This window comes from Mesoplodon densirostris, chromosome 3 (genome assembly GCF_025265405.1).
Source record: "Mesoplodon densirostris isolate mMesDen1 chromosome 3, mMesDen1 primary haplotype, whole genome shotgun sequence".
NCBI classification, from domain to species: Eukaryota; Metazoa; Chordata; class Mammalia; order Artiodactyla; family Ziphiidae; genus Mesoplodon; species Mesoplodon densirostris.
The window spans coordinates 175,534,887-175,561,351 of NC_082663.1; the positions used below are offsets into that span (position 1 = coordinate 175,534,887).

At 61.0% G+C, this 26,465-nt stretch overlaps 2 protein-coding genes across 2 annotated transcripts in view; both read right to left on the bottom strand.

Annotated features, from left to right (window-relative positions):
- Window positions 1–441: 441 nt before the first annotated feature.
- LOC132487017 (obscurin-like) lies at window positions 442–15,990 on the bottom strand. Its single transcript, XM_060094575.1, has 30 exons — window positions 15,973–15,990; window positions 15,165–15,395; window positions 14,183–14,234; window positions 13,887–14,084; window positions 13,066–13,162; window positions 12,617–12,738; window positions 11,985–12,097; window positions 11,660–11,828; window positions 11,422–11,509; window positions 10,778–10,978; window positions 9,982–10,042; window positions 9,396–9,473; window positions 8,861–9,033; window positions 8,743–8,769; window positions 7,861–8,013; window positions 7,726–7,771; window positions 7,514–7,591; window positions 6,613–7,164; window positions 5,154–6,273; window positions 4,469–4,549; window positions 4,051–4,161; window positions 3,708–3,875; window positions 2,844–2,966; window positions 2,498–2,668; window positions 2,160–2,244; window positions 1,686–1,925; window positions 1,221–1,444; window positions 1,006–1,081; window positions 720–869; window positions 442–619 (listed from the first exon to the last, which is right to left on the bottom strand). The coding sequence occupies exons 1-30, from the start codon at window positions 15,988–15,990 to the stop codon at window positions 442–444; spliced, it is 5,184 nt and encodes a 1,727-aa protein (XP_059950558.1).
- Window positions 15,991–16,077: 87 nt separating this feature from the next.
- Window positions 16,078–26,465, bottom strand: part of OBSCN (obscurin, cytoskeletal calmodulin and titin-interacting RhoGEF) — a 134,137-nt gene continuing 123,749 nt past the window's right edge. The window contains 6 exon segments of the mRNA XM_060092645.1: window positions 16,078–17,203; window positions 20,368–20,410; window positions 23,503–23,611; window positions 24,341–24,470; window positions 24,823–24,925; window positions 25,403–25,570. Of these exon segments, the coding sequence (XP_059948628.1) occupies window positions 16,078–17,203; window positions 20,368–20,410; window positions 23,503–23,611; window positions 24,341–24,470; window positions 24,823–24,925; window positions 25,403–25,570 (1,679 nt within the window).

A 26,465-nucleotide genomic window follows, 5' to 3' on the forward strand; every position in this document is an offset into this window, starting at 1 on the left:
CTGAGAACTAAGAGGGTAGTGTCTGCTATCCAGACGCTCCAGCTTGAGCTCCTCCCCCACCCCAGGAATGGTGCTGTGGTGGAACAAGTCGGAATCCTTGATACGTGCCCACCATCAGGTTTGCCCGGCAAACTACCTGGGCTTGTGTCCATGTCGGATGCAGCACTGACATGGTTAGTAGAAACGCACACACCCGCAGGAGTATGGAGCTGCCTCCACATTGAACTGGTTCAGGGGGCTCTAGTGCTAATGAAGTCTTTGCGGGCACACAGCCGGGACCCTCCCCCAAACACCAGGAAGGTGGCAGGGCCCTCATCCCCTCCCCCAAACAAAATAATGAAACAGAGCGCGCCTCATCCAGTTCTGCTTTTTATTGATGTGTGTATGCATATGAAGGGAGTCCTGAAAGACTGAGAGGTGCGGTCCCGCAGGGTCAGGCGCTCAGCGCACCTGGGCCAGGTTGTGTTTTTTGTACAGCAGCGCCCGCCTCTTCTCGCGCTCTTTCACGAAGGCGCGGAGACTTGCGGTGGGGAAGGTCACGGCCGCAGGCTGGGAGCTGGCGGGGCCCTCCTCGGTCAGCCACGGGCACTGCAGGCAGCTGGACGCGCATGGGCGGCCCCTGGAGCGCGTGGGAGGGTGGTGTTAGCTGTGCTCCCGCCCACGACGGGCAGGGCAGGTCATAGGGGGATGGGCCAGGCAGGGTAGATGGGGGTGCCTACCAGGGGTGCGCGCACAGCGTGCTTCGGAGGAAGGCCACAGCACCCCCGGACAGCCCCGCGTAGCAGCGGCTCAGCTGGATGAGACCCTTGCGCAGGCCTTTCTGCAGGTCTCGCATTCCCTCGCTGCTCACCGGGTACTCAGCGCTCAACCTGAGTGGGTGGGGGTCAAGTGACTGAGGTCACCCTCAATGGATGGGAGTCACAGGGACCTGGGGTCACCCTCAGTGTACCCCAGGCCTGCCCTTCCAGCCAGCCCTCCCAGTCCACAGGGCACGTGGAGACTTACATAATGAAGGCCGTGATACCTATGGCCCAGATGTCGGTCTGCGCGAGGGCACCCTGGCCCTCTAGGAGCTCCGGAGCTGGGGACGGCATGGTGGGGGTCACAGGTGAGGGGCTGGGTGTTTGCAGCGGAGCAGGCAGGGAGACAGGGCTGGGGGAAGGGCTTGCTCCTGGCACACCCCTCCCCCAGATCAGGCTTGGTGTCTGCACCCTGCGCACCCATGGTCTCCACGTAGTCCTTGAACCTCTCCGAGGGCAGGACCCTCTCCTGGGCGGAGCTCTGGGCGTTTCCAAAGTCGATGACCTTGAGCAGGTTGTACTCTGTGACAATCATGTTCTCGGACCTGAGGTCTAGATGCAGGATACCCTGGGCGTGCAGGTACTGGGCAGCACTTAGCATCTGCCACAGATAATCCTTCACCTCTGATTCCGAGTAGGAGGACCTGGGGGCAGAGAGCCAGTTAGGGGGCCTGTGGGAGGGGCACTCAGGCTTTGTCCACAGCCGAGGGGCCACAGGGAAGCACCAGACTTCCCTGCTGGGCTTAGGAAGGAAGGCCCAGCTCTGCTGAGCCACCCTGGTTGGCTGGCCGGTGCAGGCGGGGCCCGGAGGTGGGCCGGAGGTGGACCACAGTGCTGGCGGCCAGGTCCTGAGCCCTGAATCCAGGCCAGGCCCCGCCCTCTCACCTCTGGGCCAGACAAGGGAGCAGCTCAGGCCCAGAGCACAGCTCCAAGATGAGGACCAGGTGTCGGGGGCTGAGGTAGGCAGCCTGCAGCTGTGCCAGGTGGGGGTGGCGCAAGCCCTTGAGGGTCTCGTATTCCCGCAGCACGGCAGTCCTGTCCTCAGGGTGGCAGGGCACGATCTTGGCAGCCAGCACACGTCCACTGGCCTTCTCCCGGCACTGCCGCACCACGCTGAAGCGGCCCCTAGGGAGGAAGCACAGGCCGGGCTGGTGAGGAGCCAGCCCGCCCGGTGGCCCAGGCCAGACCCCAATCTCAGAGAAGCAAGCCCAGGGGGGAGGTCCAGGAGGGGGTGGCAGATGCGCTGAGGCAAATGTAGGTGGAAGTGATCAGAGGGGAGAGAGGATGGGGCTGGGGTGGGAGCATGAAGAGCTAGTGGGGCCATGACGCTGCCACGCGCCCTCCCTGTAGGGCCCGCACCTTTGGATCTGTGTCTGGAAGGCGAAGGTCTGCATGCTGGGGAGCGGCTGGGCTGGCCCTGAGGCACCGCTCTCCTCTTCAGAGGCTGTGGGAGGGGGAAGCCGATTACTGGCGGAGGGCACCCCTGCAGCCCCATCTCCCCCAGCCTTTTCTCCCATCACCCCTTCCAAGGCAACCTGACAGGGGGGCCCTCTTTGAACCCCCGAGCACTCTGACCTCTCATTCCTCAGGCCATTTGTGGGTGGGGGGCCTAGCAGGCAGAACCAACCATCCCCAGTGAGCGTGTGACTCACTGAAGTGGCAGGGTGCATTCCGTAGAGCCCTGCAGAGTGGCTCACCCAGGTGGCTGGGCCCTCCCAGGAGGACCTGCTCCGAGGGGCTGCTGTAGGGGCCCACGCCCGCCTTGCTGACACAGGCCGTCCGGAAGGCGTACATCCCGCCCCGAGAAAGCTTGCCGGTGCGGTAGCAGCAGTCGAAGATGTCCGAGGCCAGTGTGCTCCAGCTGCCGCCTGGGCCACACGGGAGTGGGTGAGAGGCAGCCCGAAGGCCTTCCCACTCCACGTCAGGGTGGAGAGGCCCGCGCAGGCCACCCAGGGGCGCCGAGCAGCCAGGCGCTTCCCCCCAGTCCCCCCACAGCGACCCTGGGGCCCCCCAGGACGTGAGGATTCAGGAGTGGCCCCATACCTTCCAAGCTGCACTGCACGATATAGGTCACAGGGCCATATGACTCCACAGGCTTCCAGACCAGCAGCACCCCATCCGCATACACCTCCCCGATGTCCGGGCGTGGGGAGGAAGAGGGGCGCTCTGCAGGGCCCACAGACAGCAATCTGAGGCGGGCTCCCAGGGGCTCTCTAAGGAAGCTCTGAGCCCCAGCCAGCCCTGCGTCATCCGCCTGCACCCTGCTGCCAGGCCCCTGAGCCCACCCTCACTTGGTCCAGTGCATTCAGAGGTCCCTTCCAATGCTGAGTAGTAGGAGGGGCTCAGCGCCTCTCCTCCGAGGGGCCTCAGGAGGTGTCTGCCCTACCCAACCCCGCCAGGCTCCCCTCCCACAGGTGCCCGCCCAGGAGCCCCATGGAATGGCCCTTGCTCACAGCCCACCACCAATCCCAGCCTCTAGTCAGAGGGGCCTCTACTTTGCTGGGCTGTGGTGCAGGGCATGTGGGGGTTTGCCCCCTCTGGGGACCAGGTCAGAGGTCTGAGAGCTAGGTCTGCAGCCTCTGTCTCGGCTCCCCCAGAAACACACCCCAGCGCTCTGTTTTGAGAGCATGGTTTGACCATAATAGAGATACAAAATGGGAAGCCGCCTCTTCCTGCATTTGCTGGCGAGACAGGGAGGGAGGTACCGTGGGAAATGCAAACCCAAAGAGGCGTCAGGGAGAGGGCCTGGCCGGCTGTGTCACCCTGCCTCCTGCGTCCCCTCCCGGGAGTCCCGGTCTGCCGAGCCGGCTACTGCCTTCTGTGACCCCTCCAGGTCCTGGTAGTGCCAGGAGGTGGATGCCTGGGTGGTGAGCATCACATTCCTTGGGCCCTGCTCGGCCTACGTACCTGCCTTCCGGAGAATGGCTGTGGTGGCCGCCGTCCCCAGCGCATTGCGCACACTGCACGTGTACACGCCCAGGTCCTCGGCAGTCACCACCAGGATGGTCAGAAGCTGGAAGTTCTTGAGCGTGGAGGAGATGAGGAGGCGGCTGCTGCTCTCAAGAAGAGCCCCATCTGCAGCAGGATAGAGTGGACCTCGAGAGAAGCTTCCAACAGGCACCCTGCCTCATGGTCACACCCAGGGCCCACACCCTCTCTGAGCCTCAGTTTCCCTCTGTACAATGAGAGTAATGCCCTAAAGGAGCACCCCCCTGCCTCCCTGCCCCTCAGCCTCAGGAGAGCTCTTTACCTTTACTCCAGGTGGCCTGTGCAACTGGCTGGGAGGACACCTGGCAGGCCAGAGTCACAGATTGGCCCAGGACCACCATCTCATCCGAGAGCTCCCTTAGGAACGATGGTGCTGGGAAAGGGAGGTGAGGTGAGCTTTCAGAGGTGACCCTAAGCCTGAGAGGAAGGCCTGGACCCCGCCGTGGGGATACAGATGAGCCCCACCCCCAACCGGCTCATCTCCAACACCAGCGCCTACTCCAGGAAGGCTTCCAGGACTGCAGGGCCGTGACTGCTGGGACGCCAGAGTCCCCCTGTGTACTCAACCCCCATGGGTGTGAGCTTTCCCCCGCCCTGCACTGTCTTGGCAGGGTTCCCTTTCCCCACAGTAAGGTCCCTTGGGCTGCAGTGGGGGCCCAGCCCCTGGGCAGTGTACCCACCTCGGTCCCTGCTCTTCAGGCCTGATAGGCGGAAGGAAGCTAGGCCTGCCTTCTTCCTGGGGGGGCCCTCCTTCTCCAGACCTGCAGTAAGGAAGTGGCCATGAGAAGTCACACGTTAGGGGCCTGGCTCCTCTGGGAGCATGGGAGGAAGGCTCTGGGGACCCTTGTGGCCAACTGTGGGATTCCCATGTGGCAGAAAAGCCCAGATCCCAGGGAGTCTTATTGAAAAGGAGCTACATGTGATGCAGAGGGCACCACCTTCCCTACCCCATCAGCATCAGCCCATCCTAGGCAGGGCCACCACGGGCAAGTAAGGGCAGCAGCTCAAGGGGCCACAGGGGCCTGGGGAGGCGTGGCTGAGGGCTCTGGGGTCAGGGAGGGCCCAGAGGTCAGGGATCAGGGAGGGCTGGTCTGGTTCCTACTTCCGCAGGGGTGTAACTGCAGTTGAATTACAACTGGGCCTCACATGCACATGGGGAGGGAAGCTGCAAAGGTGACCTTGAAAACAAGCCACTGTGTCCCGGGAGGTGTAGGCAGCACCGGGACAGGGGAGGGGAGCATAAGATGGAGGGCTTCCTGCGTCACTCAGGTGAGCTCCTGAGCTGTCCTTTTGGACAAGGAGCCCCAAGGTGCAGAGTGGGGAACATGGATGTGCCCAGTCCTGGGGCAGGGTGGGGGTAGTAACCTTCAGGCCTGCCCCTCAGGAGGCGGGAGATGTGGGCCACCGAGGCCCTCACTCTCTGGCGTAGCCCCAGCTCTGTGGGCTCCTCCAGCAGTGATTGCCTCCCGGGGAAGTGGAAGAGACTGCTGGAAGGGGGTGAAAACTTGCGCTTCCTGCCATCAGCAGCCTTCCCGAGCAGGGCCTCCATGTCCTCTGGCTCCTCTGTGATCTCCAGGCTTGCTGGCAGGCCCGGAATGCCCGGCCAGGGCCACGTGGCCTCTGGGAGCTCAGCCAGCTCCTCCCCAGCCTCAGACTCGGGGGAGGGCGGTAGCTCTGGCTCCCCAGGCTTGGGGACCTTCTTGAAGATCATGAACTCAAATGGGAGGTATTTGATGTCGTACAGGTCAGACAAATTGAGGTAGGCAGGATCCACTTCCGAGATGTCCAGAGACACAGTGTCAGCCGCTTCCAGGTCCCTGGACAGGTCCCGGATCTGTACGAGCGACACCTGAGAGCCCCCACTTAAGTCTTCCCGTGAGCTCACCTCCTGGGAGGCCCTCGGGAGGGCCCTGCCACCCTCAGGTAGAGGCACTGTGCTGGCCTGGGGTGGTGGGCTCTCGGCCCCTGCCTCCTCCTCCTCTTCCGAGGACTGAGAGGCGGCCCAGGACATTCTGGCCCACAGGGGCCCCTGACCCAGCATGCCACCGGCATCCCCACCAAAGGCAAAGGTGCCGTAGCCCACCACCCCCGCGTAGCCCCCGTGGCCTCCCAGGGAGAACTTCCGTGTGGTCGCCAGCTCCTGAGGCCGCTGTGGGCTGGGCGAAGACTGGGACAGGCCTTCAGTGTCCAGGGAGGGGCCGGGCTCCATGCCTATATGGGAGGCTGGCTCTGGGGGTTTGGGTGGATCAGGCCTCCCGGCAAGAGGGGTGTCCTTCGGTCCTCTCTGAGAGTCTGACTGGGGGCTTGCTTGGGCTGGGGAGAGGGAGGCCTGTGGCTTTCCTGAGAAGAAAGGGCTCGGGGATGTCAAGAGCGGCTCTGTGCAGTGCCCTGGAGGGAAGGAGCCAGGAGGTTGTGGTGCCAAAGCAGCAGGAGTGCCGCAGTCCTGGGGGGCAGGACTCCTCTGGGGTTGAAAGGCAGGGGCAGCCTGCCCCCCACAGCTGTTCTGGAATGATCCCTCTTGCTGAGCGGAGCACGCATCACCACCGGTGGACGGAGGTAGTCTCAGCCCCTGCAGGGGCCCCTCTGGATGCTCCTTCTCCCTGGCACGTGCATCCCCTCCAGGCATGCTCTCTCCGTGGGCGCCCTGAAGGCTCGAGGGGCCCAGAGCGGAACGCTGCCCCTTGCTGCAGGCCTTGGCAGAGGGGCTGGCTGTGTTCAGCCAGTCAAGGGCCAGGGAGCGGCTGAAGCCAGAGGCCTCCTGGGTGCTTGCACTGGGCATCCGCAGGGCGGTCTCAAAGGAGGGTGCTTCGGCCATCAGGGTGGCCTGCTCCTCCCTGGCAGCCTCCTCCTCCAGCGCACGGTGCTCCAACAGCGGCTCTCGAAGGCCGGGCAGGATGCCCGAGAAGTAGCCACCCTTGAGAAGGTGCCGCCGCCGGGCGGGGTGCCGTCTGCTGCCTGCGGACAGGCCCCCTAGCTCTGGGCCCTCGCCCACCTGCTGGTAGAACAGGCTTCGGATGACACTCTGCCGGGGCACACAGCCCAGGGCCGCTGGTGGCTGTGCACCCTGGGGCGATGCAGGCAGAGGCGAGGCTGCGGCGGGTGGGCAGGCCTCGGCCTCCTCAGGCAGGCTGGCAGAAGGCCGCAGGAAGCCCCGGGGGTGCAGCAGCGGGGAGTGGGTCACCGGGGAGGGGGGCAGCGACTTAGCCCGGGCGAACGGTGCCAGCTCGCTGTCGGAGGAGGAAGAGCTGCTGGAGGAGGCACTGGTATCACCACGCAGGTGCCGGGCCACCCCGAGGGATGGGCTGTGGGGCGGGCCCTGGAGCAGCTCCGGGATGGACCGCATCACCAGGACGGACTTGTAGCTCATCAGGGAGCGCTGGGGATTTGGAGGACAGGGGGTCGTCAGCTGGCTGCCCACTGCCTTCCCAGCACTCGGTGGGCCCAGATGGGTGCTCAGGAAATGGTGGGCATTAAAAGACGAGGGCCCAGGGCTCTGCCAGTGTGTCCCCGTCTTGGCAGGGATGTTGCATGGTGCCCCACCTCACCCCGGTGTCTCAGGTAGCAAAGACCTGAAATGAAGGATGCCCAGCCCCACTTCCCTGCTCTCCCAGGCCCAGAGGGGGCACACACACCCAGCCAGCCCTCTGGGCCTCATCCCCCTCTCTGGCCTCCCACTCCCTCCGCGCCCCACCCCCTCACCCCCTCCACAGGGCAGCACAGCTCACCTGCCAGCGGCTGCGGGCCAGGAGGAACTTCAGCTGCTTGGTGTTGATGAAGTGGGCCTCCTCCGCAGGCACAGACTTCTGGGGGAGCCCAGGCGAGAGAGGCACGTTGCGGGGACACCCTGGTGCACCCTGTGGCCCAGGCAGGCCCCCATTCCTCTTGGCCTCAGTCTCCCTCCCCGTGAGCCAGGCCAGCCTGCGTTCAGCCTACTCACCAGGAACCAAGGGTGGGCAAGGCACTTGGCGGCACTGGGCCGGGCCCTGTCGGGAGAGGAAGGCCGGGATCAGTCCAAGTGGTCCCTGGGGCAAGCGTGAGGCCCTCAGGCAGAGGGAAGGGCGCATGTACTCACTCCACGGCCTTCTGCAGAGCAGCCTTGATAAAGTCCTGGGCCTCCTCACTGAGGTGGGTGGCCATGGGGCTACTCCAGGACACCCGCCCTTCCAGGACATTCAGAAGGGTTGCTCGGTCACTCTCACCAGCAAATGGGGATGAGCAGGTCAGGCTGAAAGCAGAGACATGACTAGCCTTCAGGTGTGACCTGAATTTCTGGGTCCATGGGAGGCAGGTTGCCGGGACAGGGAGTGCTGGGTCTCACGGGGATGGTGGTGGCTGGGGGCTCCCAGCCCTGACTGGAGATGCCTCTTAACACCACTGTCATCCAGCCCTGAGAATCCCAGCATATGTCTCAGATTTGCCCAGCGATCCAGGCTCAGCTTGGAGCTGGGATCCAGGCTCAGCCTGGAGTGGGTATCTGGTCCCAGGCTGGGGTGAGAATCCAGGCTTGGTCTGGGGTAGGGATCCAGGCTCAGCCTGGGGCAGAGATCAAGGGTCAGTCTGGAGGGGGCACCTGGCCTTAGCCGGGGGTGGAGGGATCAGGGCTCCACCTGTAGAGGAAATCCAGGCTCAGTCTACACCACCAGCGTCCTCAGGGCAGCAATAACTGTTATAAGGGGGCTCTGGACAAATTACCTGTACCCTTTAGGGAAACAGCTCAGTGCCCTGCCCCGTGACCCAGCAGAGCCCCTCTGTGACAGGGTGTGTGTGAAGAGCACTTGGCAGAAACCCCTTGTCGGAGTTGGCTGACTGCATGTTCCCAAGATAGCTGCCCCTTAGGTCTCGGGTCTCTGATCTGAGGAGCAGCCAGCAGTTCAACAGCTTCCCGTGAGCCTGCTGAGGAGGGGTCTGGGCCGGCCTTGGAGGAGACAGCTGACAGGGGCAGGGGTCTGCTCACCTGAGGTAGGAGATGACACCCAAGGCCCTGCAGGAAAACACCCACCGCCGTGAGTCGCCCCAGACGTGGCCCGGCGAGGAGGGGGAGGCGGCGGCGGAGACGGGTGCCCCCCACTCACCAGATGTCGGAGGCCTCGCTCACAGGGGTCTGCTCGATGATCTCAGGGGCCACAAACTCAGGGGAGCCGTACTTGCTGTACTGTGGCTCTGCTGGGGTGATTCTTTGGGCAAAGCCAAAATCGCAGATTTTAATGTCTTCCCGAGCAGGATGCACCATCAGGATGTTGGGGGGCTGTCAGACAGAGTCGGGAGTGGGTGAGGCCGTACCCTAAGGAAGTGACTCCCAGGGCTGCTGGGCCTGGGGAGGACACGCAAGGGTTTTTGAGGGGCTGCCCCACAATGATGGTGAGGCCAGCATGGGGTAGTGGGCAGCCTCGGGGACGGGTTTCAGTGCCATCTGGGGACAGCTTCTGTTCCATCAGACCTGCACCCCACCTGAAGGGGCCGTCATAACGTAGCGAGCTCCCTGTCCCCAGAGGTGAGGAAATCCTGACAGGGAATTTGGATGTGTTGGGCCTGCACCCTCTCAGCCTATAGGCTCCAGGTTCCCACCTGCCCCTCACTGGGCTCTGGGGGCACCAGGGAGCCGCATACCTTTATGTCCAGGTGGAGGATCCCTTGGCCGTGCAGGTAGTGCAGCCCCTCCACCAGCTGCTGGATGTAGACCTTGACCTGCAGCAAAGGCTGGTGCTCAGGTGAGACAGCCAGCCTCGAGAACCCCTTCTGCTTACCTCCCTGCCTGCTCCCACCTACATTGCCTCCAATTCCCTCCAGACATGAGCCTGGGACGGTGGTCCCGCAGGGCAGGTTACATGCAAAGCCTCACGGACCCCTGTAGCTGGGGGATTCTTCTGAGCCCCAAGGCGGGGCAGGTTTGGGTGTGTGGAGCAGCCTGTGCAAAGCAAGAGGTGACTGGGAGAGCAGGCGAGGCCTGGCCAACTAGTTCAGTGCAGTCTGGGGTGGGGACGAAGCGAGCCCAGGGCACGGGAGGGCTCTGAAAGCCCGACAGGAGCTGCAACACCCTGTGAGGCCCTGACATACCCTAGAAGGTCTCTGAGGTGGGGAGTACTATGCTGGGGCTAGTCTGAGGGACAGGTGGTCTGGGCAGGGGGAGCAGGAGGCCTGGCCAGGCATGCAGGCTGCCCTGAAGCTGGGTGGGCAGCCCAGGCAGCACAGTCACCTCGGCCTCTGTCACCACACTCTTCTTGAACAGGCGGTCCAGCAGTTCCTCCGACGAGCACCTGGGACTCTGTCAAGGAAAGCTCTAGGGTCTGGAACCCTCATAGCCTCACACCACCTGGGGAGAGTCTTATCTCGGGGCAGGGGGGGAGCTATTCTAGGGAGGCTGGTGCTTGCAGTTGAGGAGGATGGGAGGGACACGATGCCCCAAGTAGAGGGGCTGAGGCCAGTGGGCAGCAGCAGAGTGGGAGTGGAGGTATCCTCTCCCCTCTGCACAGAGCCCACGTGTCCCCCCCTCCCCCTGCAGGGGACGCTGACTGGGGAGGTGGGGGTGTGGTGAGCACACACGACATTCAGAGACCCTCAGCTGGGCCACGCGTGGCAGATGGATCCGGTAGGGTGTGTGCCCCTCCTTGGAGCACGGGTAGGCATCCGAAGCAGCGTCAGCGCTTGGGGCCCGCAGAAGCCAGGTAAGAAGTCCGAACTTCCTGCTGGAAAGGCAGCGTGGACAGCGGGAGGAGCCCACAAGGGGCACGTCTTGGACCTTCTGGACGCAGCCCTGCCCAAATTCCTGGCCCAGAGGCCTAGGAGCTATGAGGTCTATGCAGTGTGTTCGGGGGCGGGGAGGGGGTTGGTCACAAAGCATCGAAACGCCAGCGTTACCGGCTGCCCCCATGAGGCAGGCAGGGCTGGGATCACCAAAACCACAGGCCCCACGCAGCCCTCCGGACCCCTGTGTGTCTGGGGCACATCCCCCTCCTCCCACCACCTTGCACCCTTGGGGTGAGACAGGATACAGCTCCAGGATGAGGATCAGGGTCTTTCGGGTCTCAAACTGGTCCAGCAGTGCAGTGACCAGCGGGTGGCTCAGCCCTGCTAGGATGTCCCGCTCCCGATAAGCCTGGAAACGTGTTCTGCTCCGCAGGGGAATGAACTTGGCGGCGCAGGACATCTGGTTGCCCTTGTGCTGTACCCTCTTCACGAAGCCGAACACACCCCTGGGAGGAGGGGACAGCGCGGTGGGGGTGGGGTTCCTGGGGGACGGGGTTTGGAAGGGGGCAAAGCTCCTTAGAAGGGAGGCTCCAGGAGACCAGGGGCTGGGGGAGAGGGTACTGGAGGCGGCGGAATTCCCGGCAGGTGTGGGGCAGCAGGTACTCTGCGGGCGGGGGCTCCGGAAAGAGGTAGGGTTCGCAGGAGGCAGGGGCTCCAGAAGGTGAGGGCTGGAGGAGGCAGGTACTCGGTGGAGGTGGGGTTCCGGGGGGCAGGGTGGGCTTCTGCTAGTGCTGAAGTGGGGATTGTAGGGGTGCAGGGGAGGGGAGGGCTGGGAGCTCCTGGATGGAAGCTCTGGGGTAGGAACTCCAGGAGGCTGAGGATGAGGGTCTTAGGGGATGGGGATCCAGCAGGTGAGGCTCCTGGGGCTGGGACTGGGGGCGGGCAATACCTTCCAATTTCCTCCTTGACCTCGTAGAAGGAATGCAGTTTCCTCCTAGAGCTTTGCTCACTGTCTCCTGTAGCCAGGGAGGGGAAAGCTGTAGGTGTGAGCAAAGATGACCACCCTGTCTCTCTGTCCCCCAACTTTATAGTGCCCGAGCCTGTGGGAGCTCACAGGATCCCCATACCCACAGCCCCACACGCCTGCATGGAGCCAAGACAGGCCTGGGAAGGGGTCCCCCACTCACCCCCGTGGACCAACAGCTCTGCCTTGCATAGCACCTGGCCACCAGCGTTGTGAGCCAGGCATGTGTAGACACCAGCGTCATGCTGGGCCACATCCCTTAGTACCAGGGAGTATGTGGTCCCTTCCTGCTGCTGGCTGAGCCGGGGGCCATCCACCAGCTGGACACCGTCCTGGAGACACAGGAGGGCAGAGAGGCCATCAGCCCACCATGGGTGACCCCAGCACCACGGCGCAGCATGACCTTCAGTGAGTGCTGTGTCCAGTCCAGTGGGGTTTCACACACTCCCCCTCCCGCAGGCAGGCCCCCAACCCTGGCCTGTCCCTACCTTATACCAGGTCACCGTGGGCTGCGGGTTGCCCTCAATGACAGCCTGGAATTGCGTCACGCCGCCCCTCTGGGCCTGCACGTCCTCAATGGTGACCTGCATGGATGGGGGCCCTGCGGGTAGGGGAGGGAGCCGTTGGGAAGGAGCCTGTCCTGTGTTGAAATCTTTGATCCCCAGCCTACATTCACAGAGACCCAGACCCAGGTGGGCTGGCAGTAACCCCAGGTGTGTCCTGGTACCCTAGGTGGGCAGAGAGGCCCCGAGATATACCCCAGGGTGAAAGACCCCACCTGCCTCCCAAGCGAAGGTGACCCCACACTGACTCCCCCCAGGCTCCTAATGGTCCGGAAGTGCTTCCTTCAGTCTAACCCCTGTCTCTCCTGCTTCAACCTCAGCTCTCTGAGGGCAGGCCGCACAGAATATGCTAACTCTGAGTGGGGAAAAGGTCACTGCTGCCTGCATCTCCCCTCCCAGTGATGCCTTCTGAGGGGACACAGGGAGAGGGGCAGCAGGGTCCCTGGCCACAGTAAGGCTGGGACATGCCAGGTGGCTTTGCAGGCCCCTCCATGCACATGTCCCCCCTTGCCCAGGGCATGGCGGGTACACGTGTAAACTGCCGGGCCCCCACCTACTTGTGGCATACGTGTCGCTGGCCTGGTACACATATGTCCTGTGCTGGGTCTCTGTGAACACGTGGCTGTGGATGTCCCAGAGCTCTGTTGCACCTGCCCTGGGGCAGGCAGCGCCCTCCATCCTGGGGCCATGGAATGGAGTTAGCTGTCGGCCCCACCCTTCCACTTTTGGGGTATGGGAGGCGGAGCTTCGAGATAAGATGGGGGCTGCAGCAGACTCTTTGGGAGGGGACGTACAGACAGGGGCCCCAGCCCTGGGTGAGAAGGGAGCTCCCCCAACTCCCCTTGCTCCAGGGGTGTCCTCCCCTCCCTGCCCCACCCTCGGGCTTAGGGTGGGGCTGGTATGGAGAGTGCAGGGGTGCTGTGATTCCACCCCTTACTCTCCTGTCCCTGGGCCCGACCCTGCCCCCAGGATGTCCCCTCATCCCCCAGCCAGCTGGGGAAGTTACCGGATGGGCACCACGCGTTCCTGGACCTCAGCGTGTGCCCGAGAGTTCTGCTCCAGGCCCTCGTGGGAGAGAGGTTGCGGCACCTTCCGGGGCTCGCCTGGTGGGAGGCAAGGGGCCCAGTGAGACGGAGCGGGAGACAACCCCTCATGACTTGCCTCTGCATCGACCTCCAGGGCCCAGAGGAGGGGAGGACAGCCAGAGCAGGGGCTCCAAGAGCACGGGGTCCGTGACCGCAGACCTAGAGCTCCAGCCATGCAAGTGCACTTCAGCCCCCTGGGCTGGGGGGAGGGGCCCCATAGCACATTCCCAGGGGTCTGGTCTGCCTGGGGCACTGCTCACTTACTGTTCCTTCCTATTCCCCTCCTCCTCCTGGTCTCCCTCCTTCTCCTCCCCCTCCCCTCCCCCTCCTCTCCCCCCTCCCCTTCTCTCCCTCCTCCCCTAATCTCTCCCCTCCTCCTCTCACTCTCTGTCCCCCCTTCCTCCTCACCTTCCCAGGAGCACAGGGTACCCAAGCAGTCCCCTGAGGGCTGACCACAGGAGGCCTCTGGCTCCTGGGACAGACATGCTCAGGATGGGAAGGACCTCCCAGAACCCATCCACCCCTCTAGTTTCACAGGCTGAGTGAGGGGTGGGCCTTGTCCAGGGTCCCCAACGTGTGGAGCCATCAGAATGTTGGGCTTCCCCAGGCTCTGCTAGTTCACCCCCATGGGTTGGGCACCCAAATTAACCAAGGTTGGTGTCAGAACGGAGGGGAGGTTGGGGTGGGGGGGTGGTCCTGGAAGCAGGTGGTACTTTGCCTTCAGCCTGCTGCCAGGCCTCACCGGATGCATCCCCAGCCTCCACTCCTGGAGGATTCTGGCCGGCCTCCTGGAGTTCAGGTGGCCCCCCAGGTGTGGGGCCGGGGCTGGTATGCTCCCCTGTGGTGGGTCCCGGAGCCTCAGGGCACATCAGTGTCCTCTGGATGGATGTGCTCTCCCCGTCCACTTGCCCCAGGGCACCTGGGGGTGGGATGGCAGCATCTGTAGGAAAGGCAAGTCCACGCAGAGGAGTAAGGGTTGGCCTGAGCCCGGGGAGTGGGATACTGCCCAGATGAGCCCACCCCAGGCCACCCTCCCACCTTCCTGCTCCAGCCACACATTGGGTGCAGGAAGGGCCGAAGGTGGAGGCCCCTGAGAGAAGAAGGGCTCCAGAGACTGTGCCAGGGGAGATGACTCCAGGCGGCAAGCTCAGGACTGGTCCACCCGCAGGGTGTTACACACAGGCCCTCGCCAGTTCCTATAGGCGCAGCTGGGCCTGGACTCCCACCCGTCACTCTGGGCGGCCCCTCAGGCTCAGCTAGTCTCATCCCTTCATCCTGGGGCTGGCCTTACTCTGTAGCCCACTCTGGATCCTAGGGTACTGGGTCACCCAGGCTCAAGTGGACCCAGCCCCACAGTCTAGGGAAGCTAGGGACAGCCAGATGCCAAATTAGGAGCCATGAGCCCCTCAGAGGGTAGGCTTCATTCCTGCCCTCCCAGGGCAGCCCCTGTCCTCCACCCAGCAGCTTTCTCCCTTCCACCTGCAGCCTGGCCTGACCCAGACCATTACACTCTCACCTGGTCCCTGCCCCGGGAACCTTCAGACCCTCCTGTGTCTTGGCTTCCTGCCCTCAGCCTTCAGTGCAGCTCCCTCCTCCACCTGGCTGCCAGCCCCTGTGTGGCCATTCACAGATGCCCACCACTCCATTTCTAGAAGGCCCCCCTTTATGGAGCTCTCCACTGCCCCAGAGCCTCCCTCCTGTTGATCTTCTGTATCCTAGGGCCCACCAGGCTGAAGAGGCAACTGGGCAGGCTGCCATCTGTTTGCCCTCTATTGCGTTGGGGCAACCATCGTGTCCTTCCCCACTCCAAGGAGGTCATCAGGACCCCTGACACATCACACCCCCATGTCTGTCCTGACAAAGGACCCAGCTGCACAGGAGGCCCCCGGCAGGAACAACCACTATGCGCTGCCCCAGCCACACTGTGTGCACCTGTCACCAGCCCCTTAGCCCACATGTGAGCAAGCTGGACAGGTGAACTATCGCGTCTCCACCCAGGATCCCCAGGACTAGTCAGGACCCACAGGTCGATGCTGAGTGTCCACCCAGGGCTGTCAATGGAAAGGGCCTGGGCTGTCCACTGGTTGGTCTCCAGGGCCAGGCCAGGAGGGCCCCTGCCCCCCGAGTCATCGGAGTCACCAGGTGGATAAGCAAAAAACAGCAGAGCAAAGACAGTGTAAGGAACCAGTTTATTAGCATCATCAGGGTCGACTGACGGGGGCTGCTTCCCACACAGAGACCCTGGTCCACCCTGTAGAAAAGGCCTAGGAGGGTCTGTAGAGCTGGGCCCCACACAGGCCTCCTGGAGGCCAAGAAAAAACGTTCACGGGTAAGATGTGACTTGGGGGAAGCCCCCTATCGAGAGGGAGGCTGGAACCCCCAGCCTGGGTGAGAGGCAGGGCCGTGCCAGGCCTGGCCACTGGGACAGGGGCCTAAGCTGGGGCAGACAGGGCCCATGTGGCAGCCACTGCCTCATGAACGGAGCAGGAAAGATGCCCAAGTGCCTCCCCTGTGTCTGGAGCCCCCGAACCCAGAGCTGCAGTCTGCGAATCACTCCGGCCAGTGCTCTCAGAGCACCTTCGGTATACTCTGAGATCACAGATGTGTGCAATGTCCTCAGCTGAAGACCAAGTCCTGTGAGGTAGGAAGCACCCAGGGAGGAAGGGGAGGGAGGTGTCCTGAGTTGTCGGAGAGCCAGGGCAGGGTCAGAGCACACGTGTCCGAGGGGTGCCAGCTCTGGGACTCTCTCCTGAGTTGAAAACCCAGGGCAGCTGTGAGGTGAGTTGATGCTGGTGCCAGGCAGGGTCCTAGGCCCCAAAGCCACTTGCCTCTTTCTGCTGCCCCATGCAACCGTGGCAGCTTAGTCAGGGGGGTCCCAGCCCCAAGAGTCTCTCTTCTCAATCCTAGCCACCCAGGTCCTGATGGTCCTGGCCTCAGCCCTGGGAGGGGCTAGGGTCCACGTCCCCATCCGGGCAAATGTGCAGGGTGACAGTCTCCCCCACTGTCCCAAAGCTGACCGTCTGGGTGGAAACCTCCGTTTTGAAGCTGCTCTGGCCACTGTCCACAGAGTGCTGAACCTGAGTGCAGAAGGACGGCTTCCGGGACATGGTACCTCCAGCCCGGGCCTCCTGGAAGCAGAAGGAGATGCCCCTGGGGCCAAGGTCCTGCGGCCCTGATGGAAACGCCTCCTGGGAGCTGGGCATGCGTGTGAAGAAGCCAGGGGAGGTTCGGGAACCTGGCGGGAGCCCCACATTGAGCAGGACGGGCTGCCCCACGGTGGGCTCGCTGATCTCTCTCTGAAGCACTGAGATTTCACAGGGCGGGTCATCAGAAGCACCGGGCATGGGGCCGCTGCAGCCAAAGGTCTCCCCTTCCTGGGGCACATAATCCTCCAGGTCAGCCAGTGTGAGTGCACGGCCGTTGTGTGTGAGGATCTTGGGGTCCCGGCCCTGAAGGCCATCGGCACTCAGGGGCTCTTCTATCTGGTAGGTACCTCCTTCCTCCGTCTCCTCCAGGGGGGCCTCCTCTTCAGCAGCCCAGGGAGGGGAAAGCTCAGGGGTCTCTGGCCCCGTTTCCACATGGAAGACTAGGGGCTCGCCAGCACTGACCATGGCTGGGGGCTCCTGGGTCAAGAGCTTGTTGTTGGAGTTGTTTGTATTGGGGTCTCCTCCAGGCATCCTGCCAGGCAGTGTGGAGAGAAACCCCTCCGAGCTGCCAGGCATCTCTCTGGCCAGAGACGCGCCCGTCGAGCCAGTCTTCTTCACCCGAACTTCAATGGTCTCCTCGACCTCCACCCATTTGGGCTGGGGCCCAGTGTCCCCAGGCAGGGCTGACATGTGGGCCTCGGGCTCCGTCACGTACAGAGTGGGCACAGTGGGCCTCCAGCCTGGCTCTGCCTTGGGCCTGCAGGACTGGCTGGCTCCTGGCGAGTGCAGCGGCTCAGGGGCCAACAGGCCTGGCTTGGGCAGGCTGGCAGGGTGATAGGAGCGGGAGGGAGACTTGCCGGGGGACTGGCGTCGGCCACGGGGGCTCTTCACCACAGTGGTAATCGTCTCCTCTCTGTGGGGAGAGGGCCGAGAGGAGATAGGCACAGAGACCCACAGCCTCACCCAGCGCCCTTGCCATCAGCACATTCGGGGGCCAGCGAGAGAGATCAGGTTAACGTACAAGCAAGCAAGTGGTGAAATTGCATAAACTAACTCCTACACATGGGCTTGAGCCCGATCTCCAGATCCCCATCCAGAGAACCAAAGAAACAAAGCACAGAGTCTCATCTGGCCAACCTCAGGCTCTAGTGTACAGATCTCAAAATGAGGGTGGAGGCATCGGGGGAGGCCCATGCTATATCACGCAGGTACCTCCAAACCCCGGACTGGTTTGTAATGTCATGTGTCAATCTCCCCTCCTTGTTTATTATGACTGTCTGACTTTGGAGACACCAGCCCTCCTTACAGAGCTAAGGAAGGGGTGCAAGCCACACAGCCCTCCTTGTTGATCGCATCAGTGCTTTGTGCTTTGTATCATGGCAGGAGGATGGTGGGGGTTAGAGGGGCTCTCAGACGGCAGGTGCCTCAGTGATCCTCGGTTAGGGACAGGCTGGGCAGCTGATGCTGCGGGCGCAGGAGGAATGTCAGAGTCTTGACCTGTGGCCTGTGCTCATGGCCTCCAGGTCTGGGGATGTGAGGCCCGGCAAGGACACCTGGCTCTAGGCATGGCTTGGCCAGTCATGGGCTGTGTGACCTCAGACAAGTCTGCCTCCCTCCTGGGCTCCATTTCCCAAAACAGGAGGGGGATGGGAGGGGAAGAGGAGATACTCAAGTCCATTTGCATGTGAGTGTGCATGGGGCGCCGGCCAGGGACCTTGCAACAATTCTGGGGGATGGGTCTGACCTCCTTTTACAGGTGCAGACAAGGCTGAAAAGGGCTCGAAACTTGCCCAGAGCCAAGAGTCAGAAGCCCACCGGTCAGCCCAGGCCTTCCTATGCCAACCAGTACGCCTGGCCTTGCCAGGTGCTGAGGGTGCAAGGAGTAATAGGCAGGGAGCAGGAACACATTTAGTAACACACATCTCTCCTGGGCCCCAGGACCTGCATCTCCTCTCGGGCTCAGGCAGAGGGACCTGGCATGCTTATGGTGACAACTCAGTGCTGTCACCAGCTGCCTGCAATGACTAGGACTTTGTCTCTTGTTCAGCTTTGCTTTTGTCTAACTCACAGCTCCATACAGGAGCAGTTACTCCCAGGCATGGGCCCAGAGATGTGTGGCCACACCTTGGGGTACATAGCAAGTACAGATCCTGCCTCCTCCGGCCCTCACCTGGTAAAGGGGAAATGCCATGCCCCCTTAACTGATGGGGAAGCTGAGGTGTGGAGACGTGGCCTACTCAGGGCCACAGGCTTGCCTCCCTGCTTCACGCAAGGCTCAGTGGCACTAGGCTTGTCCCTGGGTCAGAGACTGCCCAGACCTGGGCAAGGCCCCATCTGCTGGCCTCACACTGCCTGATTTGTGAGCCAAGACAGTGAGTCCAGTGGCACTGGACAGCTGGATCACTCCCCATAAATGCACCCCCATGCTCGGCTCACTGCTGCCCCCACGAGGGCATGTAGGCACCCTGCTCTGATGCTACTGGCACAGCACCTGAGGCTGCCAGGTGGCAGGGGTCTCTCTCCCGTTTCCTTCTGGCTCCTTCTGGTTCCCTTGGCTCCCTAGAGCCCCTCATTGGGCCGCAGGCGCAATGTGTGGAGTGCCCTTGCTGGGATGCTGTGCCAGACAGTTGCCCCTCTGCATCCCTCAAGACGAAGGGGCACCCTCTTCCTTGCAGGGTGAGGGTTGCTGCCTCCCTAAGACTGGAACAGACTGGACTTCAGGATGCCTTGGGAGTTACCTAGTCCAGCCTCCCATAAGCACGAGGACGCCCTAATGCCTCCTCAGTGGGGCTGCCTGGCCCCATCTCTGCTCCTTCATTTTGTCTTCCGTAACATGTAAATAACAATGCTCCCCTCATAGATGAAATGGAGAGGTGACCTGTGTAAAGCTCTGGCATGGTTGCATACCTCCAGGGATGGGACTGACTTCTGCTCCAGGCAGACCCATCTACTGTGAGGTGACAATCTGCTTTGGGGGAGAAGGGAGAAAGTCACGGAAGGGTTAACCCAGGAGCTTATCAAGATGGGATTCTCCAGCAGTATCACCACCTGCAGGCACCTATAGGAGGTCTTATGCCGATGGGGAATTAAGAGGTTCCCCATCCTGGAGCCTCCCAGTGCCCTGGCTTTAGGAAGTCATAGTCTTTCTTCCTCCTGGATTTTACAAGCTCTTCCACCCATCTACTTCACACATCTCCTACTGGAAGTCCTTTCAGATTATCCAGGTCAAAACCAATCCTGCCTTCTGTGGGTTCACCTAGCTCTGGACCTCTTGTATTATTTAATTATCAACAACATGCGTGGCTTTTCCTCAGCCTTGAAGGCACTGAAGGATGGAGAATGGGACAGTGGGTGTGGCACTGGGGAAATAAGTTCTCGGCTGGCTTCCAATTGTGAGCCACCCTCAGCAAGCCTCCTCTCTTCCCTGAGCCTCAGTGTCCCCATCTTCCTAGTGTGAGGGCTGAGTTTGGAGACCTCTAAGGGCCCTAGAGCTGTGCTGTTCACTATGGTTATGCTATTTTAATTAAATTCAAATTGTTGAAAATCGAATAAATTTAAAAATCTAGTTCTTCAGTCACACTAGACAAATAGCCACATGCGGCTAGTAGCTGCTGTAGTGGGCTGTGTAAATATAGATTATTTCCATCATCACAGTAAGTTCCATTGGACAATGCCCTAGGGTATCCTAGGGTAGCATTCTGCGTCTAGTACACTGGGGGAAGCAGCTTTCAGTCCCTGCTCCCCCCTAACTGGCATGATTCTGGGTCCAAGCCCTGGGTGAGCCACTCTGACGTACACAGAGTAAGTCTACCCTGCTGAGGCAACGGGGCCATGAAAAGGGTACTTAGACCCTGGAAGAGACAACTTTGAAGTGTGAAGGTAGCCAAGGGCCCGGGGGAGGTGAATGCCCTAGGAGTATCTGCAAGGTGCTGGCAGTCTGCGTGGTGAACAAAGGCCATGTGGGCAAGCAGTCAGACAAGCAAGGGGCCAAGCTACACAGGCAAGGTCCAGGGAGGTTAGTGGGCATGCAGGGAGCACTGCAGTCAGAAGGAAGGTTAGGAACACGCCTGCACTTACATGATGACGGTTTTCTTGGGGACTTTAGTCTCCTGCTCAGTGACTACAAAGAAAACAGTCGGAATAACGAGGGTTACAGATCAGCCAGTGTTTGGGGGCTGAGCTATCTGAGTGGCATGGCAGTGTAGTAACCTGCTCAGCTTAGGGCACTGGATCCAAACCCTGCCTGCCTGTATGCCCCTGGTAGGAATGTCTCAGCTTAGAGTTCCAGGTCCCTCATCTTTGAAATGGAGGTGACAATGCCTGCCTTGAGTGGCTAGGGAATGAGGAGCTGTGATAAGTGTGTCCCACGTGAGGGAAGAATCCCTCTTGAGGGGTTCTTGCAGGAGCTTCAAGGAGAGTAAGGGCTCTGTCTAGGCTGCCCACACAGAAATCCAAGCTTTTCCTTCAGCCCGTGTGCCCAGGGAGCCCTGTGAATTTGTCAGGCCTAAAGTTCCACTTTTCATAGACACCGAGGACTAGAGTGGGAAAAGGAATGGCCTGTGGCTGATAGCCAAACTGGGACTGGGATGGCTGGTGCCTATTTCACAAAAAAATCTAAAGACCAAAGGGCGTCTCTCCAGGGCAGAATGACTCTGGAGTCCTAGAGGTAGCACATGAGTTCTGTGGCATGAGACCACAGAAGTCCCTCTGGGAGTGACCTGAGGCTGCCTGAGCAGGGTCCTGAGCTCTGAGTGAGCAGGGAAGCCTAGGTCTTCCCATAGGAGCACCCCACAAATTCAATTGTCTCTTGACTTTCCTAGCTTTCCTCCTCACTGGAGCCAGCAGGATACGGCCTGTGGTTCCCATTTTGCTGATAGGGGACCCACGTCCCAGGGACAGGGGGGACCCACTGGGGACCTGGCAGCAACTACTCCCCCCCATCTCGAAGCCTCTTCCTCTGTAGCTTTTGGACAGGGTGAGGCTTGGCACAGAGATGCCTCTCCCAGCCTTGCCCAGCTGGATAGCAGGCAGCCGACCAGCTACCAGCACCCATACATCTCCACAGTCCCTCTCGCCATCCTGTGGGGAAAATTGAGGGGGAGGCTCAGAAAAGTCAAGTGGCATGGCCTAGGGCACACAGCCTCCTAGTCCCCGGTCAATGGGATTTTCTGCTCTGTTGCAGTGCCACATAGAAAAAGAACTTCCCTTAGATGACTGTGAGTATTTTAACCTTGCCTCCAGTTAGACGAACGTGAATCAAATGTACTATAGCTGTGTCTGTATGGCACTCGGGAGCCACATTTACTGTGCGTGTTTGTGTGTGTGCATATGTGTGTCCATGCTAATGTGTGTGTCTGCATGCACACGTGTGTGTGCCTGTATGTGCTTGTGCAAGCTGCCTCCTAGAGAGAGGCGAGTCTACTGGAAGAGAGAATGGGATCCAGCCAAAATATCCTGTGTGTTTAGACTTAGTTGGGCCCAGAGAGCACCAGCTTGTTGTGGTCTGTAGGCCAAGCAGTGAGAGATCCAGCAGGCTCCTTGCCTCATCCTCCCTGACAGGGGCCTCATTCCGTTGCTTTTGGGGGTGGTGGCTAGGGCACCTGTCGGCTGCTACATTCCTGGCACCTTTGTTCCTGACCTAACCTGCCACCAGGTGGGCTCTGGGCTCCAGTGAGTACTGGTTGTGGAAGGGGTGCGGCTGTGCAAAGTGCGGCTCCTGGCCCTGCGCAGTGTCACAAGCGAAAGGGCAGCGCCCCACCCCACAGGGCCAGCCAGGGCCCGTTCTGGCTGCAGAACCACCGGGTTAATGATGAAGCGGCAGGATAGGGTTAGGAAGCAGGAGGCAGCGGGCTCCAATTCCAGGGTCTGTGCAGACGGGCCTCTCCTCATGAGGCACGAAGGCCATTTCCGGCACAGGTGGGCCGCCCGTCCTCCACACCTGTGTCCACGGGACCTTGACAGAGACCCATCACGACAAGGAAGTAAATAGCTCTGTAGGACGTGCTTGTCACCAGTCGAGAGGGCGTGCTGAGGTGCGTGCTGAGCCCTGCTCTGTCCGACGTAAGATGCCACAGGGCAGGATAGAGGTGCCGGCAGATGCCATGGGGCCCGCTGATGGGAACCGGCTTGACCAGTGCCCACTGGGGCTTGAGGAACAAGATCCCTGCCCACGAGGGAAGGAAGACACCCTAGAGGGTGTCAAAGGCCCCAAGGCTGAGCTCCTGGCGCCAGGTGGCCGACTCTGTGAGGGTCCAGACAGACAGCAGCCCCTGCACGTTGGGCCCTGGGAGGGATTGATCCAGTGGCTCAAGGCATCAGAGAAGCCAACTTTCAGGACTTGGGAGGACGCCTATCTCCCAGCCCATCCTACTGTGAGAGCTGCAGCCCCACCAGCTTTTTTGGTGCAGCTTCTGCGTGCGTGCTCCCGAGGATGGGAGGCTCACCATCTGTCCTGGCAGCCCCTTCCAGGTGAGGCAGTTCAGACTGGGAGAAACTCTCCCTGGGGCTGCTGCCTGCCCCGCGCCATCTCCGGGCTGGGCCCAGCTGGGACCCTGGAGCCAAGCGTGCGTGGAGGAGTGAGGCATCTTGCCACCTTTCACCTCCTGTCCAGAAGCACGCTGCTCCCTAATGAGGCCCATTCTGCAGCCCAGACCCCTCGCAGCCTGGCCCAGGCCAGGTCAGGGAGGCCAAGCCACGGCATTCTCTCTTTTCCTCAGCCAGCCCCACCCAGTGTGGAAGGATCAGGCCCCTGACACCTGTCCCCTCTCCCAGGAGCCAAGTTGGGACCCAGCAGCCTGCTTACGTGGAGCCATCCCACTTACCATCCCTGCCACCCATCCTATGATACCCTCCGACCACTGCCTGGCAGGCTGCTCAGGACCCAGGTCTGGCCTTTACATGCACTTGTTATTCCCCCAGGGATGGCGAGCAGGGCTTAGGGCGCCCCCTCCACCCCCTCGGACTGCCCCTCCAGCCTTCCCCAGGCTCTGGGTTCACAGCCCACCCTCCTCCGGCCCACAGACATGCGGCTCCAGTCAGGAACTGGCAACCGGTGCTTTTGCCCCTCAACCTCTGAATCCCCTCCTCCGTCCTGCTTCCCCTCATCCAGGAAGTGTGCTCTGATTAGAGGCGCTGATGGTTTCACCCCACCTGGCGCTGCCCAGGCATATGGCGGGTCCAGCCCAGGCCGAGACCAGCAGAGGAAGAGCTCACCTTCCACGGCAGCGAGCTGCTCCACGTGGTGCTGTTCTCGGGCCTGCAGCGCCGGGCTCTGCATGAACAGCTCCGCGCCGCCCCGTTTGGAGCCCAGCCGGTTCACCAACTGCAGGGCAGACAGCAGAGGCTCACTTAGAGCCCGTGGCTCCCCAGGGGACCTGGGCAATCTCTGTGAGGCCGTGCAGGCCAGCTGTAGCATGGGGGGGGCCCACCACGCTGTTCCTAGAGCTGCAGAGCCTGACCACAGGGAAAAGGGTACCAGGCGAGCCACCGTGTCCCCAGCACTGACCAGGAGCTTCCTGTGATGGTGGGGACACTATCTGCTCTGTCCAGTGTAGTGGCCATGTGGATTCTGAGTACTTGAAATAGAAGTGAATCTTCACTTAAAGTTAACTTTAACTGATTTAAATTTAAATCACTGTGTGTGGACAATAGTGACCGAAATGGACAGCACAGGTCCAGAGCTGACATGAGTCCATTTTTTCCCTGAGGGTTGCCGTGGGGAGCAGGCCCCACACTTCCCCCATGAAGGCTGCCGGCAGCAGCAGTAGCTAGCAGCCAGGAAGAACCACAGCCAGCACACACCTTCCCCAGACCATTGCCAGTGCCCATGGGCCACGAGGACTGAGGGGGCTCCACCCAGGGCCCGCCTCCTCAGTCCCTGTCTTCTCAACATGGACAGTGGGTGACAGTGGTCTGGTGTCCCCTCATCATGGACAATGGGTGACAGTGGCCTGGTGTCCCCTCTCTCATTGTGGTCAGGAATGGTGGTAGCCAGGCAGGATCCCCAAGACAGGTCCCCTCAGCCCCCTCCCCCTGGGTCCACCCTCCTCACCTCACACTCATAGAGGCCCAGGTCTTCCTTGCCAGCTGCCCGGATCTCCAGCACCAGCAGGCCGCTGCGGGGCTCACTCAGGGTCTGGTATTTGTCCCCAGGGGTCAGCAGGGCCCCATCCTTGTACCACCTAAAGCCAACCCCGGGGGTGGTCAGGTGGGGCCTCCCCAGGTCCCCCATGCTCAGGCCCCTCCCCTCACCCACCCCGCAGACCCAGATGTCCTCACAGAGGACACCCCTCACATCCCTCTTGGCTGCCACCCGCCCAACACCCTGTGTCCTCCTCGCTGCGGCTAGAGCTGTGTTCAGGACATGCTGTAGCCCCATCACGCCCACTTCTCATCGGAAAGGCTGAGGTTCTGTGTCCAGCCTACCCCAACCCAGCGAACAGGCTGCCCACCCTCATTTTTCAGGCAGGCAGGATGGCCCCAGGGCAGGCCCACCTGCCCACCTCCACCCTGGCCCCAAGCTGCCTGGCCCACCTGATCTGAGGGTGTGGGACACCTTCGATGGTGCAGGTGATCTGGGCATTTTCTCCTTCCACAAAGGGCACTGCCCGGACCTTGTTCACAAACCGAGGCGGGACTGCAGGGTCCAGGGAATGTGGGGAGAGGGGAGAGAGAGAGATTGAGAGATGGAGAAAGAGACAGAGACACAGAGAGAAAGAGATAGACAGATAGAGAGAGACACAGAAACAGAGAGATGCAGACAGAGGAACAGAGATACAGGGAGACAAAAAGACAGAGAGAGACAGAGATAGAAAGAGAGAGACACAGAAATGGAAACAGAAATATAGAGAAAGAAACAAAGAAGAGATGGAGGCAGAGAGATGGACAGACAGAGACATAGAGATACAGAGAGAGACAGAGACAGAGAGAGACACCATGATGGAGCAGGACCCCACCCCCACCAGCGAGTCCCCTGACCTCAGTAAGATGTTCACACCCACCCCCTGCCAGCTCCATCCACAGGCCCGTGCCCCCCCATGAGGGCTGATACCCTTCCAATGCCCAGAGGGTGGGGCCTGGGCACTCACACTCTGGCCTTCCCCCCGGGGCTCACCTTGCACCAAGATCTTGCCCAAGGTGCTGGCATTGCCAGCAGCACTGGCTGCAAAGCACATGTACTGGCCAGAGTCGACACCAGTCAGGGTGTCCAGGATGAGGGCACACGAGCCATCAGGGTCTTCAATGAGGATGTGATGAGGGTCCACCTCCACTGGCTTCCCGTCTGGAAAGGAGAGGAGGGCCGTCACAGAGGGAACCCCATCAGGGACAAGAGGCTGGGCCTGCCTGGGGGTCACAGTCACAGGGTTTGATGGAGGAGGCTGCCCCTGTAACACAAGAGCCAGTGTGGGTTCCCTGCCAGGTGTCTAGCCGGCCAAGCTGACCTGGAGCCCTGGATGGAGACGTGGCACACTGCCCCCCATCTACTTCCCCAGACCTCATTGGGCACAGTGTAGCCTCTTAAAGGCAGGCTCTTAGCTGGAGGCAGGGGCCGGGCTGGGGGGCCCAAACCCAAGGAGAGGACATCTCCTTCTGATAACCAGACCCTCAATCACCTCGCCAATGATTCTGCAACTGTCCAGGGGCCTCCAAGGTACTGACCCCACCTAGTAGATATACTCGGACACCACCCATTTCTTTAATCATCCTCATCCAAATGCCCATCTAACATATCCAGCTGTAACACATTTCTTATCTGGGAGAGGGATGGTGAGATGTGCTTCTTTCACTACTAAGAATTCTTTCCTCCATAAATATGTAAAGTTTCATAGATGAACACTTTCCAATAGCTCTGTACTTTCTGAACAAGGTTGTTTAGGTTATAACAGTTCATAAGCAGCATCTTGACTTCTGATTCACAGGGAACCTTAAGAAACAGTTTAAAAATATATCCCCCCAAAAGCCTTCAGCTGCCACCTCTTTTCTCTGTGTCCCTGTATGATAATTCCAGGAAAGAGCTGTTCTAACTCTCTGTCTCCAGGTGCTTCCCTTTCCATCCTTTCTCAAACCCACACCTCTTGGCTTTCACCTCGCACACAAAACAGCCCTTGACAAGGCTACTGGTGACACTGTCAATCTGTGGCCAAATCTCAGTCTTCATTGCTGTCAGAAGACGATTC